This window comes from Thunnus thynnus, chromosome 3, assembly GCF_963924715.1.
Source record: "Thunnus thynnus chromosome 3, fThuThy2.1, whole genome shotgun sequence".
Taxonomy (NCBI): domain Eukaryota; kingdom Metazoa; phylum Chordata; class Actinopteri; order Scombriformes; family Scombridae; genus Thunnus; species Thunnus thynnus.
This window is the reverse complement of record NC_089519.1, coordinates 3942759-3956009: the sequence shown is the minus strand read 5'-3', so window position 1 is coordinate 3956009 and position 13251 is coordinate 3942759. Positions and strand designations below refer to the sequence as shown.

The 13251-nt window shown below is 39.9% G+C and overlaps 1 protein-coding gene across 3 annotated transcripts in view; it reads left to right on the top strand.

Annotated features, from left to right (window-relative positions):
- Nucleotides 1-13251, top strand: part of LOC137175580 (E3 ubiquitin-protein ligase SMURF2-like) — a 65615-nt gene that overhangs the window by 24642 nt on the left and 27722 nt on the right. For all 3 annotated transcript variants that reach the window (XM_067581351.1, XM_067581344.1, XM_067581336.1), the window contains exons 2-4: nt 2436-2474; nt 3974-4082; nt 9326-9459. In XM_067581351.1, coding sequence (XP_067437452.1) covers nt 2436-2474; nt 3974-4082; nt 9326-9459 — 282 coding nt within the window. The remainder of the gene's footprint in view (nt 1-2435; nt 2475-3973; nt 4083-9325; nt 9460-13251) is intronic.

Below are 13251 nucleotides of genomic sequence, written 5' to 3'. Positions count from 1 at the left end.
TGTGATTCTGTCTGATTTGTTTGGCCGTGTCATTTTGGTCACTGTCAAGGTCTCCGCATTGAATGGGTGTAATGCTAGGTTGGTTTCCCAGGCCTGTCTATATCTTTTTCGGAAGTGGTGCTTTTTCTCATTCGTGGCGGGTTCACACACTCTGACACAATCTATTGTGTAATCCATGTACATGTCTTGAACACAACACTGTTATGGCATAGGGGTCTTTGCGCTTGAAAGCTGGAGTAATAACCAAACCTCTGATATGACAAAGCAGCTTTTTGATGAATTGTCTTTATAAGACACAAAATTTAAATTTAGATAATGCCTTTTACAATGTAGGCTTAAGTAAGATTTCTATTTGCTGACATGTTTCTTAAATGAAGAAGGAGGTCAGTGTTTGACAAAACAAGACATTGCAGGTTGCATCTTGGGCTTTGGGAATGAGTGATCAACATTTATCACCATTTTCTGACGTTTTATAGATTAAATGACTAATTGGTTTATCAATTAATTGATAATGAAAACAATCATAAGTTGCAGCCCCATTTTTATGCTGGCAGTCAGGCTACTTTATCCCTACATCACGATACCTTTCTGTGTTAAACATCTGAAATTGTCAAAAAAAAACAAAAATTGCACCAGCTCTGTCAGTTAACTACACAGGAATTGTCCTTTAAGCTACCCAGTGTGTTCATAGCTGAGGTTATTTTCTAAATGAGCCAAGTGCATGCCTACAGCAACATGCAGCAGCATTTCCACTACAGACTTTACATTTCCATAGATGTTGGACAACATTCCCTTTTTAGGCCTCCTCTGTCTGGTTATCAGTAATAATAGATTGCATCTGAGGCGGGGTAGAGCAGAATTTTTTTACATCTAATCTTATGGGATTTATTTCTGCTTTATTAAGCAAAAGTAGAGGGGAAAGTGGCAGAAAATATTGCGTCAAAGGACAAAGAAGATGACAAGGATGTGATTTGTATTTATACCTCCAGTTTTCGGGCAGATGTTATATGCCTTTATAGCCCATTGAGCTGCCAGGGCACTGCAGAAGATCTACTTCTTTTGTTTAATTTATACATAAATCTTGTAGTTCCAGATTAAGTGAGGCAGTTGCCCTTGTGCTCAGAGACTAAGGTTGGAAAAGAGAGGTGTCACCTGTATGTGTATTAATGAAGTGAAAGTGACTGTCCATGACCATAAATAGAAAGAAGTGGATACAGATAATGGATGAATGAGTTGGAGGGCTTGCAAAGAAACTTAACAGTGTTTGTGTAAGTTATTACACTGCTTTGTTTTTCTGCCTTTTTGCCTAGTGTTTAGCATCATCTACATGGAGAGACGAGTGATTTGGATGTTGGACTGTTCCTTGGTAGTCTGTGATGCTTATTTAACTCCTTTTTTATGTTCATTTTTGTTTTTACTACATTTATCTTCTTAGTTTTCTCAGTCACTGCTCTTAATTGTTGATGCTTAGCCTGCTTTGTCTCGCACTAGATTGCCACAGGATTGTCTAGCCAGCTCCAAACAAAGCATTGGCCTGCTTCCTTTCACTTTGGCCCTCCAACACACCAGGAGAGAGACTTTTAAGGACAGTTATAAAAAAAAAAAGACAGTGAAAAAAGGAGCACCTCATCAGGACACAGCCAAACACAGTCCTACTCTCTTAGTTTCTCTGTCTCTGTCGAAAGCTATTGTATGTTGTCTCTGATGCAAACCCCCAAGGACTTGCTTCATACAGGAAAGAGTGCTTGTCTGCTTAATATTTTATGAAGAGAAACTCTTAAAACTGGTCTCCTGGCCTGTAATGGGACAGTGAGGATGGACAAACCATATGTAGGCAATAAGACAGCAGTAATTACTTAAAGGAAACTGTGTCAAGTTTTACAGCTAAGACGGAAATTGATGAATAATGAAGTGTTTGGGTTAGCAAAGCGCTTGCTAAAAGTGTTGAGAGAAGTACAGTTAGCCTAATCAAAATGTCGCTAAATATGCTCACCAACTGTAATTTATAAATGTAGCAAATATTAAATTGTTGAATCTTTTGTGAGAATTGGTAATATCACTAGCAGGGTGAGAGATATTAAAGACAAATTAAAGGCTGATGATGCACCAACATTATGCAAAACATATGATGATGATGAGAAAAGACTGAGACAAATTTGCCATTACTGCTGTGTTTCAAGAATAAATGAAGATGTAAGATCAGCCTCTCTTGGAGTGCTGCTTATGTCTTTGTTAATTTCAATATATCCTATCAGTGACCCTTTGGAAAAATGACTTAAAGCTGACTATACACCATATTTGGTGAAAGCAAAGGTTTTTGTGCAAACAATGATTTGTCCTATTCTTTGTGTATTTATTTTTTCTCTGTTTTTAATTCGTGCCCATCTGGTTTTTAACCTGACATTAACATCTCTTTTGTATTTCTTCTCTTCCAGTCCTGTGTGCAAAGAACCTGGCAAAGAAAGACTTCTTCCGTAAGTAGAGCTTTTTTTGACGTGTTGCTATTCTTGTCCCATTCCCTCCCTCGTGTATTAGAATGGGCTTTGTCTGCAGTGGCAGCTTGCTAGCTTTTGAAGCCTTGCTGTAAATGAAGTCCCTCAGGAGCTGCCTGTCTGTTCTACAGACCAGGAGGCCTGGCACGCACAAGGAGCCACTGCTAACCTAACTTCTAGTAATATGTATTGGGTCCACTAGTACGGAAGCACTAGACTCAATTAAAAACACTTCTTGTAGTCCAGCTCAGGACCAATCCCTAATGGCAGTTACATGAAGAAAAAGTGTAGACAAAAAGACATTTCATCCAGTGATTTTTGCACTTTTCTTGTTAAAATGTGTCACATTTCATATCAAATCATACTAATTTTGTATAGAGGAAAATAAAGAGTTGAATACTTTTATAGGTGGTACAAGCAAACCTTGCCTAGCCAGGCTTTATCTTTATTGGGACACAAGCTAATGACACTATATAGAAATTAAAGAGACCCAAACCAGAATAGTGAGATGGGACTTTGAAGGGATAAAACACAAATGCACGTGAACTCTCAGCGGCTGAAATCCTGACTGCTAGAGGGCATTGGAGGGAGGAAGTTGCACAATGTTTTCTCTATGGCTTCTAACTTACTGTTAGTTAACATTTAGCTTTAGGCCTTTTCGTCAACCTCTGTTTAGGCTATCAGGATAGAAAGCCATTCCCTGCCGCTAATGTAAGTGGAGATGTATTATTAAGTTCCACTGATGAGACAGTTTTTACAAAAGAATAGCCTTAAGCAGCCCACATCTTTTACCTTAATTGCTGGTTAAAATTACTGAGTTGCAACTGTAGCATGTGGAGCCAGTAGGTTGGTTCTCCATTAACAGTGAAGTCATCGATACAGACAATAGCTGATTCACATCTTCTAACATGCACACATACACCTAAACACACAACCACAAAGAAGGAAGTCCCAAGAAAGCACAAGAGTGACCTAACAGGTTTGACTTGAGGGAAGTATCGGTGCCCAGAGGTGTATACACTAACAATTGTAAAATACACATACTCTCATGCACAGTCACACAGAGAAAGCTTGATAAACACACCGTGAAGAGTCCCTTATCAGATTTCCAGTTGAGTAAGATATGGTGGAAAGACTTGTCTTATACTGTAGCCGTTCCACATATTGCAGCACATGCACTCCCAAGGATTCACATAGTAGAGAGTCTTGTTAATAATATTTATTTGCCATGTTGTTATTTATTAAAAGAGTTGGAAAAACACTTACAGCTCACAAATCACTTTGTTTAAGCTACCTGACCTGCAAGATAAATAGTATGTATGTATTTTTCTGTCATTTTAAGGTTAAGAGAAATGTGAATGTCATATAAACGGGCCGTCACACAGGTGTTTCCTCCATGAAAGAGGTATCGGTGACCTCACGAGGTTTGTACAGTTGCTAAACAAAACCTTGCTTCTGTCTCCTCTGCTTTGGTTTAACAGGGTTGCCGGATCCCTTTGCCAAAGTGGTGGTGGATGGCTCAGGACAATGCCACTCTACAGACACTGTGAGAAATACGCTGGACCCAAAATGGAATCAACATTATGATCTGTAAGTACACAGGAGCGCCGGTCTGATGTGTCACCGTGCTCTACTAATGCCTCATTAGGAAACAAATGTTGTATGATTAAATGAGTGTGTGTGTGGTTAAAATTGATTCGTGTAAGAGGTCATGCACCATCTGAAATTTGAAACCATGCAGAATCTATTGTTCTTGAAACACTGATATGACAAGTGTTTCAGCAATGTCTCTTCTCGTCTCTTTTCTGTGTGCAGAAACGCCCATCTGTAAACCTTTTGAGCTGTTTTACATGGTAACAAAACATCCAGTAGAGTGAGATTTTAGACATTCCATACCACAGGCATCACCAAAGACATATTCATACAGTATGAGATTTTTTTTTTTTGGGAGGAGAAAAGAAAACTCACTGATATGAATTCTTGCATTCTCAAATAACAGATTCTGCCTTTTTTGGATATTAGAAGATGGGGTTTGCTAAATAGTTTTGCACACCATGACTTATTTCTGAACAGTGTCCTCTGTGAATTAGAGTTTGTCTAATTCATTATTTTTCTGCCAATCGTGGCTATATAAAGGCTGACACATCATTTAGAGTGTTTCTTTTCTTACTTTACCATAGTAATCTCTTTCAGGTTTAGCCTTTTGTGAATCTATATAACTTAATTCTTGAAACCTAATTTTCTTTTTTTTCTATCAAGGACGCTCTCATTCCACTTTCTGTCAGTCTTAGAAATGTAAATGCAAATCATTGGTATTTCAAATAAACTCTATGAATAATGTAATAGTCAAAGAAAACCAAAACGGATGCAGGAAAAAAAAAAAAGCTCCTCATTTTCTGGCCACATTGCCTAGTAAAGTTACAACAACATATGGTCATTATATTCTCCGTTGACCTCAGAGGCCGTGGACTACAGAAAGACTAGAACAAGATGACCATTACACTCCACAAATGCCCCTATGAAACTATGTGCCTGACTCAGTGGCAGGAGGAGCTGTTTTCACTGGGGCCGTGTGTGTGCTGTGAATGTTCCCTGTACAGAAGTCTGTGTCGACGGTCTGTTACAAGGAGTGATCACCCCAAAGGACCCTAAGGACCAACTGGCAACCAAGCCATAGGCATTGGTGCAAGATGGAGGGGAAAAGGTGGTAGAAGAAGAAGGAATGAGGGAAAAGGAAGCCTCATTTTTAAGAGTTGGGAACAGTAGAGAGAAAGAAAGAGCCATGAAGGGGGGAATGCAGGTAAAAGGGTTGCGCTGGAGAATCAGATGATAGTTATATGGTGAAAATATGCATGACAATAGGTATGTTGGCGTAGGGCCACTTTAAGCGGATCAATTACAAAATAAAGTTAGTGTTAATCATTTGGGTGGAAAAAGCAGCATAATTGGAGCTGCCACAATAAGTCGATTAACAAATCAGTTCATGGACAGAAATTAAGTACATTTTCAAGCAAAGGTGGCAAAAATTCAGGAGTTCCAGTTGTCAAATTTTAAAATTATCTGTTTTTTATTTTGTCTTTTGTGATGGTAAACTAGAAATCTTTGGGTTTTGGACTGCTGGTCATACAAATCGAGAAATTTTGAAGACGTCAACTTTGAATCTGGGGACTTGTGATGGGCATTTTTCCACAATTTTCCACATTTTGTAGACCAGATAAATGGATAATGAAAATAATTGCTAATTTCAGCTTGTTCATTAGAATTATAATGAAACCCAGTTATGTTTCTGAATTTTGCAAGCATTCATGCACACGTCGACGGTGCCTTTTATCCTTTGCCGATAACTACCAATACATCTGGCCTTTCTAGACGCACGCTTTCATTTTAAAACACACACCTGTTTCCTAATACGTCTTCAGTCCTGTCAACATCAGCCTCAGATCCCCTCCTTCTTTTACATAATTCTGTTCCCTCTTCTGGATCCCCACCCTCTTGGAGGAGTGTGTTCCCTGCCAGCGACCCCTGGCCTCTTCCTCTGCTTCAGGAAATGGCTAACATGCCACAGAAAGCAGATGGGAGTGTGGGCTTGGCAGAATTCCACCTCGCCACACCCCCATATCCAGCCCCTTCAGCTTTTAGGAGGTGGGGTTTATTCCCACATGACACTGACGCTGCCAGGGGCCACGCTGTCCTATATTACGTATCATAAGAACCCTGAAAACATTATATGTCTGTTTTTAAACTACAAATGATCCTCTATGATTTATATTGGTCTCCTGGGCAAAAAACAGTTTAGGACATAAAGACCAAGCCAATTTATTGAGAACATTTTGAAGGGTCGAAAGTTGATGAACTCACAGTAGGACGTAGGTCTGATTTTGGCAAGTTGCCTCTTTTTGCTGGGGCTCCAATTTTCAGCCTTTTTAGTGCAAGATTTCACATTGCTTTGGTTAGAAGGTCAGATTCGCTCTCCGCTCCCTCTGCCTTTATTCTATATTAAATTCTGTACATGTTGGGCTGTCTATACGCTCTCCCCCCTCAGAGCCTGTGATACCTTACTGGTTTTCACACATTCTGCCTGAGCGGGACTCGGTTTGTCCCCAGTAATAAAATGCAGAACATACCAATGGCACTAGCACTGCTACAGCTATTTTTTACACTCCTTATGGCCTTCCATATTAAGAATACAATGACAGTAGTTGCCAAGTTGACTCTTTTCATCCCATTGATCACAAGTCTTGGAGGTCTATATTGCACACGTACCCATCTACGGTATAAACAAAGATTGATCGGTAATAGTTTAAACTCTTTGCTTCATTCCTATCTGTAGTGAGTTGGACAGAAAGTACGTTTTTTTCTCTCTTTGTCTGGAAAGGGGCATGGATTTGGTTGTATATGCAATAAGTTATTTGTCTTTCTCAATCTTGAACTGACAGTAAAGGTTCGGCCATCTTTAAGAAGCACTTATGCCACGTGTGCTTGCACTGCACCCAGAACTTTATGTACTTTGTAAGAGATATTATTGCTTAATTATTCACAATTTTCTATTAAGAGAATGAGGGAAAAGTCTGTGGAAGAAGACGATGAGGAGAATTGAAGCGGAGTGGTTGGGTCAGAGTAACAGTAAGGTAACTGTATGTTTTGAGGGAATCTAAGAAGAATGCTTTGGCATCGACTCAATATACATAAATCAGATCAGGTTACTTGATATGGTGAGCCAGAGCTGTAGAATCTCCACTCTGATTTATTTTTGTCTTTACAGATGTTGACAACTGAAGGCTGTCCAACATTAATATAAAATATATCCAATCTGGAAAGAAATCTTATTTTTGATTTCCCAATGTAATGTATGTTCCTTGGCAAGAACAGCTTTGGGAAGTCCTGCAGGTCTGGATTTAGTATGTAGCCTGGAAAGCTAATCTGGATTTGACCCAAGAACATTTTTCCCCTCCACTGCTGTTGTCTGTAGGATTAGGAGTGCTAACTCTTATTTTTGTTGTTGCTGTAACCACCTAATTGTGTGTGTGTGTGCATGTGTTATTGTTTCTAACAGAGTTTAACTCGGTGTTCGACCACCAACGTTTATTAGTTTGCTATACCAGGTGAATCTTTTATAGTGTTCAAGAATAAAATAAATGTATTTCATTCTTAATTAAGAATTAATGTTATCTATTATATCACATTTTCCTCAAATGTATTATTTTAATGGTTCTTATCACATACTTTAACCATGTTTGACATAATCTTTTTTCATTAATTACAGTATTCTGGCATATTATCGTCATCATTATTGTTGTCATTATGTGGCAGTTATTACGTTATCACTTGAATTAATCTTTATGATTTAAGAAATATAAAAAGAAAATACCATTCATATTTTGTCTTTTCCTTGCAAATGGTTGAGAAATAATAGTGCAGCACATAAAAACAGGTGTGTTTTTATGTGCATTATGAACATTATATTCTACCTGTTCTCTAATCCTCGGACACACAGCTATTTCAGTTCTCTCTTTATTTTTTGCTTCAAGAGTGCCTTGCAGATACACCTCTGCATCACATTGCTCTGTTAATCTAACAACACTGTGTGAAGGGAAGAGCCAGAGATTAAATTTAGAACAATATACTATACTATTAGTCCTCAGAGAGCCAATTTGTGTTGGACCACAGCGCACAAAACGCAGGGAACCAAAGCGAAACATTAACAGTACATTGCTTTGTACATTTGTTGTTCTAAGATTAGAAGAACATCCCAATAAGGGATGTACAACCCCACCTTTATATTACGATGTGACAGAAGCCCTTTCTAAGACCGAGGGTTTGGAACAGCTTACCTCCAGTGATTTCTTGTCCATCCATCCAGTTCTTGGCAAATAGACTTTTAATTAACTCACCCTTATTGGTGAAGAAAATTTAAACTTTCATAGCAAAAAAACAGTGTATTCTTTCATTCATTTGTCATTTAAAAAGTGTTTAACAGCTGGAGTGAGATCATAATTAATAACCCTAGACACATCAGCACCTGCCCCAAGAGAAAAAAATGTAAGATGCTAACCACTGCTGCTGCATCCTGATCAGATTTTCAGGTAGTTACTGGAAATGAAATCACTGGACACTTAAAAAAAGATCCATAACCCACAAGGGTTGTAATTTCATTTCAGTGCAACGATGGTTGAGATTTGGCTTCCATACTTAACTTAAACTTTTTGATGTGTTTAGTAGGGAAACCCCTCACCTTGCCAGTGATATACCGCATAATATAGAGCTTGGCATCACAGCTGGCTGCTAGGCTGTAATTAGATGTGTGTGTCAGCGATTTGTGATTATGTATTTGAATGTTGAACTCTATGTGAGTGTATGTTTACTGTAAGAGCTGTCTGGGGCTCAGACAGCGGTGGAGCACATCACGGGGACTTCCTCTGTTTCTCGACCACGACTAGACTGGCTTCAGCTGCGCTAAATCTGAACAGACACACACAAGCACATACTCACAGGTTACTTTAAAATCTACTAATCGGCCTCATTACACAGTCTGAAGGTCTATGCCGCGAACACGGTGTGCATTGTTTTCTTTCCGTCAAGGAGAAGTAGTTGGGTGAGATGCAAAATACAAATTTAGTGGGGTTTTTTTTCTGTGTTAATGACATTTGTGTTTCGGAGAGTTTTCTTGAGTACAAGGATGACTTAACTTCCCCTGAAACGCACGCACAATGTCTCATTGGTTCTTGTGAATTTCGAAGCGTTATGCCAGAATTGTAAACACATTTTCATTATGTCATCATTCCCCTTTTCTGTCTTATGGATCTGTTTTCTTTCACTCTTTCTTCCCCTGTCAGATACATTGGAAAGGCAGATTCCATCACCATCAGTGTATGGAACCACAAGAAGATCCACAAAAAGCAGGGAGCAGGTTTTCTAGGCTGTGTCCGCCTCCTGTCCAACGCCATCAACAGACTCAAAGATACAGGCTGTAAGTACCCGTTTGTGTGTGCAGAAGTGTGTTCTCTGTGTCTCTTAACACACTGAAAACAGGTCACTGGCGTCTGCTCTGTCTGCATGCCTCACAGTGGCCTTACCCTAAGGTACCAGTCTGGTTTGTTAGTGAAGGGTGAAAGGGAGGCCAAACAGTGATTGGGTGAGGCATGTGAGACAGCTAACCTTTTTTCACACATGTATGCACACATATCCTGCACACGTAGTCAGACAGGGAAATGTGGGGAACCAGGGTGACTGTCTTTCCTGTCCTTTCCTGTCTTTGCCTGTTTTATCTGGCTGCAGCAGTTAGCTAGCCTGTCGCTACATGTGGAGCTCTTTCAACAGTGTCACTGTCTCATCCCCAGCTTGCAGCCTGATGCTGCTGCTCCTGTGCTGGCCATTCATTGCCATAGATTTATGGCTATGATACACAGCAGCTCCTTCAGGCAACACATATCAGAAATATTGTCTGCTGTAGACATCTGGCACCTGGGATCAAATCAATAGCCACAATTCATTATACAGCAATGGAGCTTGTCTTGATGTAGGGTCAACTTAAAACGTTTCTGTCAAGGAAACAATTAACTTTTTCCTGGAAGCATAGTCCTGCTGATGTATTTGTTGTCACTGTGTGGAACAAGATGTAAAAAAGAGGAAGAGTTATGCCGTGTGGGGATAGTTGTGTGACATTTAGCCTGAATAGCCCTTAGTTAACCAGCAAGTGAATCCCACGTTAACATATGAATGAACCTTAAATGTTTTCGCACAGACACACACATTCTCAAAAAGATAATTTCCCATCAGCTCGGTTTCAGATTGTTGCCCTTGTGTTGTCACCTTTGCTTTACAACAGATTCAGTCTGTGCAGTCCGCATGGCCACATACTCGTTAGCTCCGTATGCCTCGTTGGCAGTACCAGTCAGTTGATACTGACACATGTACGCTTAACCTTAGTCCATACTGTCAAATTAACATTCCTTCCACTCATTCTCCTTCTCTCCTTCAATCCATCTTCCTGACCTCTCTTGAACACAGACAGTCAGGCAGACATGTATTGGCATCACCACACTGAGTTACATTTTCCCCATTTTTTTTTTAAGTATCTGGCATTATTATTTCCATTCATCTGATCTAAAGAGTCACACCCCACAACTTGTCTGTCTGAATATAATTGCCATTTATTGCGGGCTTTTTTTTTTTTATCCAAACTGCATAGTTGGATACTTCCATGAATGCATGCAGTTATAGTTTGGTTGTAACAGCATCTTACGCCAACTCCAAACTGTCAAGCTAAATACTTCACGTAAGAGTTCAGAATAGTGCTAAATGGCACTTTTGGCTCATAAAGTCCACCCCGTAATCAACCGAAAACCACAACATCATCAGTGTTGCCATAAAAGAGACCCTTACAGCTATAGTAGCCCGGTGCCATACTCTACACCACTCTGTGCCAGAGGACATGCCCTTAGATTTACCCACAACTTCTAGAAACAGACAATATAGGCTCCAGTTAGGCTCCAGACTTGCCACTTACTGTTGAGCCAACATGCAGAAATTATACTCTCACAGCCACAGGAAATGGACAGAGAGACATGATCTATGACAAGACACCAGTCCTCCAAAATTCCCTTTGTCCTTGTCCTGTGTGCAGCAGACTCATGAACTGTGCCCAGTCTGTGGTCTGACCAGGATGCACACAGACACAAACATAAAAAACACACACACACACACACACACACACACACACACACACTTTACTGGAATTGTCTTGGTTCCTAGAAGTCATATTCATACACATACATCACTTTGTCATCCAACGCAAACACATATTCGCACAAAGCTGTTTCACTTCTGCACACACACACACACACACACACACACACACACACACACACACACCCGCTCTTGCAAACCAAACGGGGACTCGGAGTGATTGTTTTGTATTTGCTAGAAGTCTGTCTGGCTGCACACTGAGCTCCACTTCCTGTAGCATTGCAGACACAAACCTCTAAGTCATCTGCCCCACTTCTGAACCCACAAACTCACTAACACACACACCACCACTTTTTCAAAATGACTTGACTGACTACACATGTTAGTCTGCCTCGCTTTGAACCCAGTCGTTTATTTATACATAGTATTTATAGTGTTGACGTAATTTCTAATCATTTTTACTGATTTGCTGATTGCGATGCTGCTGCAGCATGCATGCATTTTGTACATTTTTTACATATGCATAAAGACATTAACACACACACGGAGAGACGGATGTGCATGAGGTAAATGAACAAATACATAAACACCGTCACTCCTACACTTATGGGTTTACATGCACACAGTGACACACACACATAGTTAGTTTATTGCAACACACATTTTTCATAGCTCTGAGGAATTGAATGGTGCGGTGAGAGCTTGTGGTTTAAGGTCTCTAAATGTTCTGTCTCTCTCTGTTTCCCTCTTATTTAAGAGAAAAATCTGCTTACTATTCCAGCCATGTAAGGCTTAGGCCATCCCTGTTTAGTCTAGACACGTATCCGGAACAGATGCACACACACACACACACACACACACACACACACAAGTCTGGAAACAAGCTATAGGGTTGTTTAGATCTGCTTAGTCTATACAGACACGCCATGTCATGCGCATACAAATTCATACAGGAAAAGCAAAGACATGACAAATCCAAATCCAGTCTGACTTCAGTTTTAGTTTTAGTGCATGGAAAACTGGGGCATCTCTTCATCTTGCTTTCTCTCTCTCTCTCTCTCTCTCTCTCTCTCTCTCTCTCTCTCTCTCTCTCTCTCTCTCTCTGCCTCTTTCTGTCTCTTTGCATATTTCCCTTCCTCTCTCCCCCTCTCTCCTACTGTACAATCACGTTTTATGTCTGATTATGTTTTGTGTTTTTTTGTTTTGTTTTGTTTTTTTATATTTAAGTAAGCCAAAGCCCCTGCAGGACTCCAACACACATGCGCACACACACACACTCAAATAAACGGGTTGTATTGTTAATAGGTACCGATTAATTTAACTCCCCTGCTGGTCAGCCGGACTGGTCATGCACTAGTTTTCCTGTGGGATTTAGTATGTGTGTGTGAGAGAGAGAGAGAGAGAGAGAGAGAGAGAGAGAGAGACTGCTGAGTGTGTCTGGATCTTGTTCAGAGTCTTCCTGGGTTATGTTTCTGTGCTGTCTGTGTCTGGCTGCGCTGCCCTGTGCTGAGCAGACAATGAGTCCTTACTTATCCAGAAACAACAAGACTGCTAACAAATTTTATCCAGATTTTGTGATATTTTGTTTCTCCAAATTTAAATCTTTTTTTTTTTTTTTTTTTTTACACAAAATGGTTGAAGCTGCAGAGCCCTTTCATCTGCAGGGGTAGACTGTTGCATTTTACATTTAATAACATGCATACACACCTTATTTAGTTATTTGGCTACTTCAGCATGCCTCCTCATGTATAAGAGAAAATAACGGGGGTCCTGTGGGTTTCAGGATTGTGTGAAGAACATTATAAATTGATGAATTTTCAAAAAATGATCTCAGCTTGACAATATGGATGTTTTGTACAAAATCCCACTGCTAAATACATGTATACTACTCAAAACACATCTTAAACCTGGCTCAACTTTTGCCACGATGCGATATGAAGTTATCCAGCGATGCCTTGTTTTGGCCTATCAAATATATGTGCACATTCCTGGCGATCATCTCAACGATCACTCTGATAACTTTCCAAGGTTGTGACATCCTCTCATTGTATTATAAACCTCTGTGCAGTGTCTT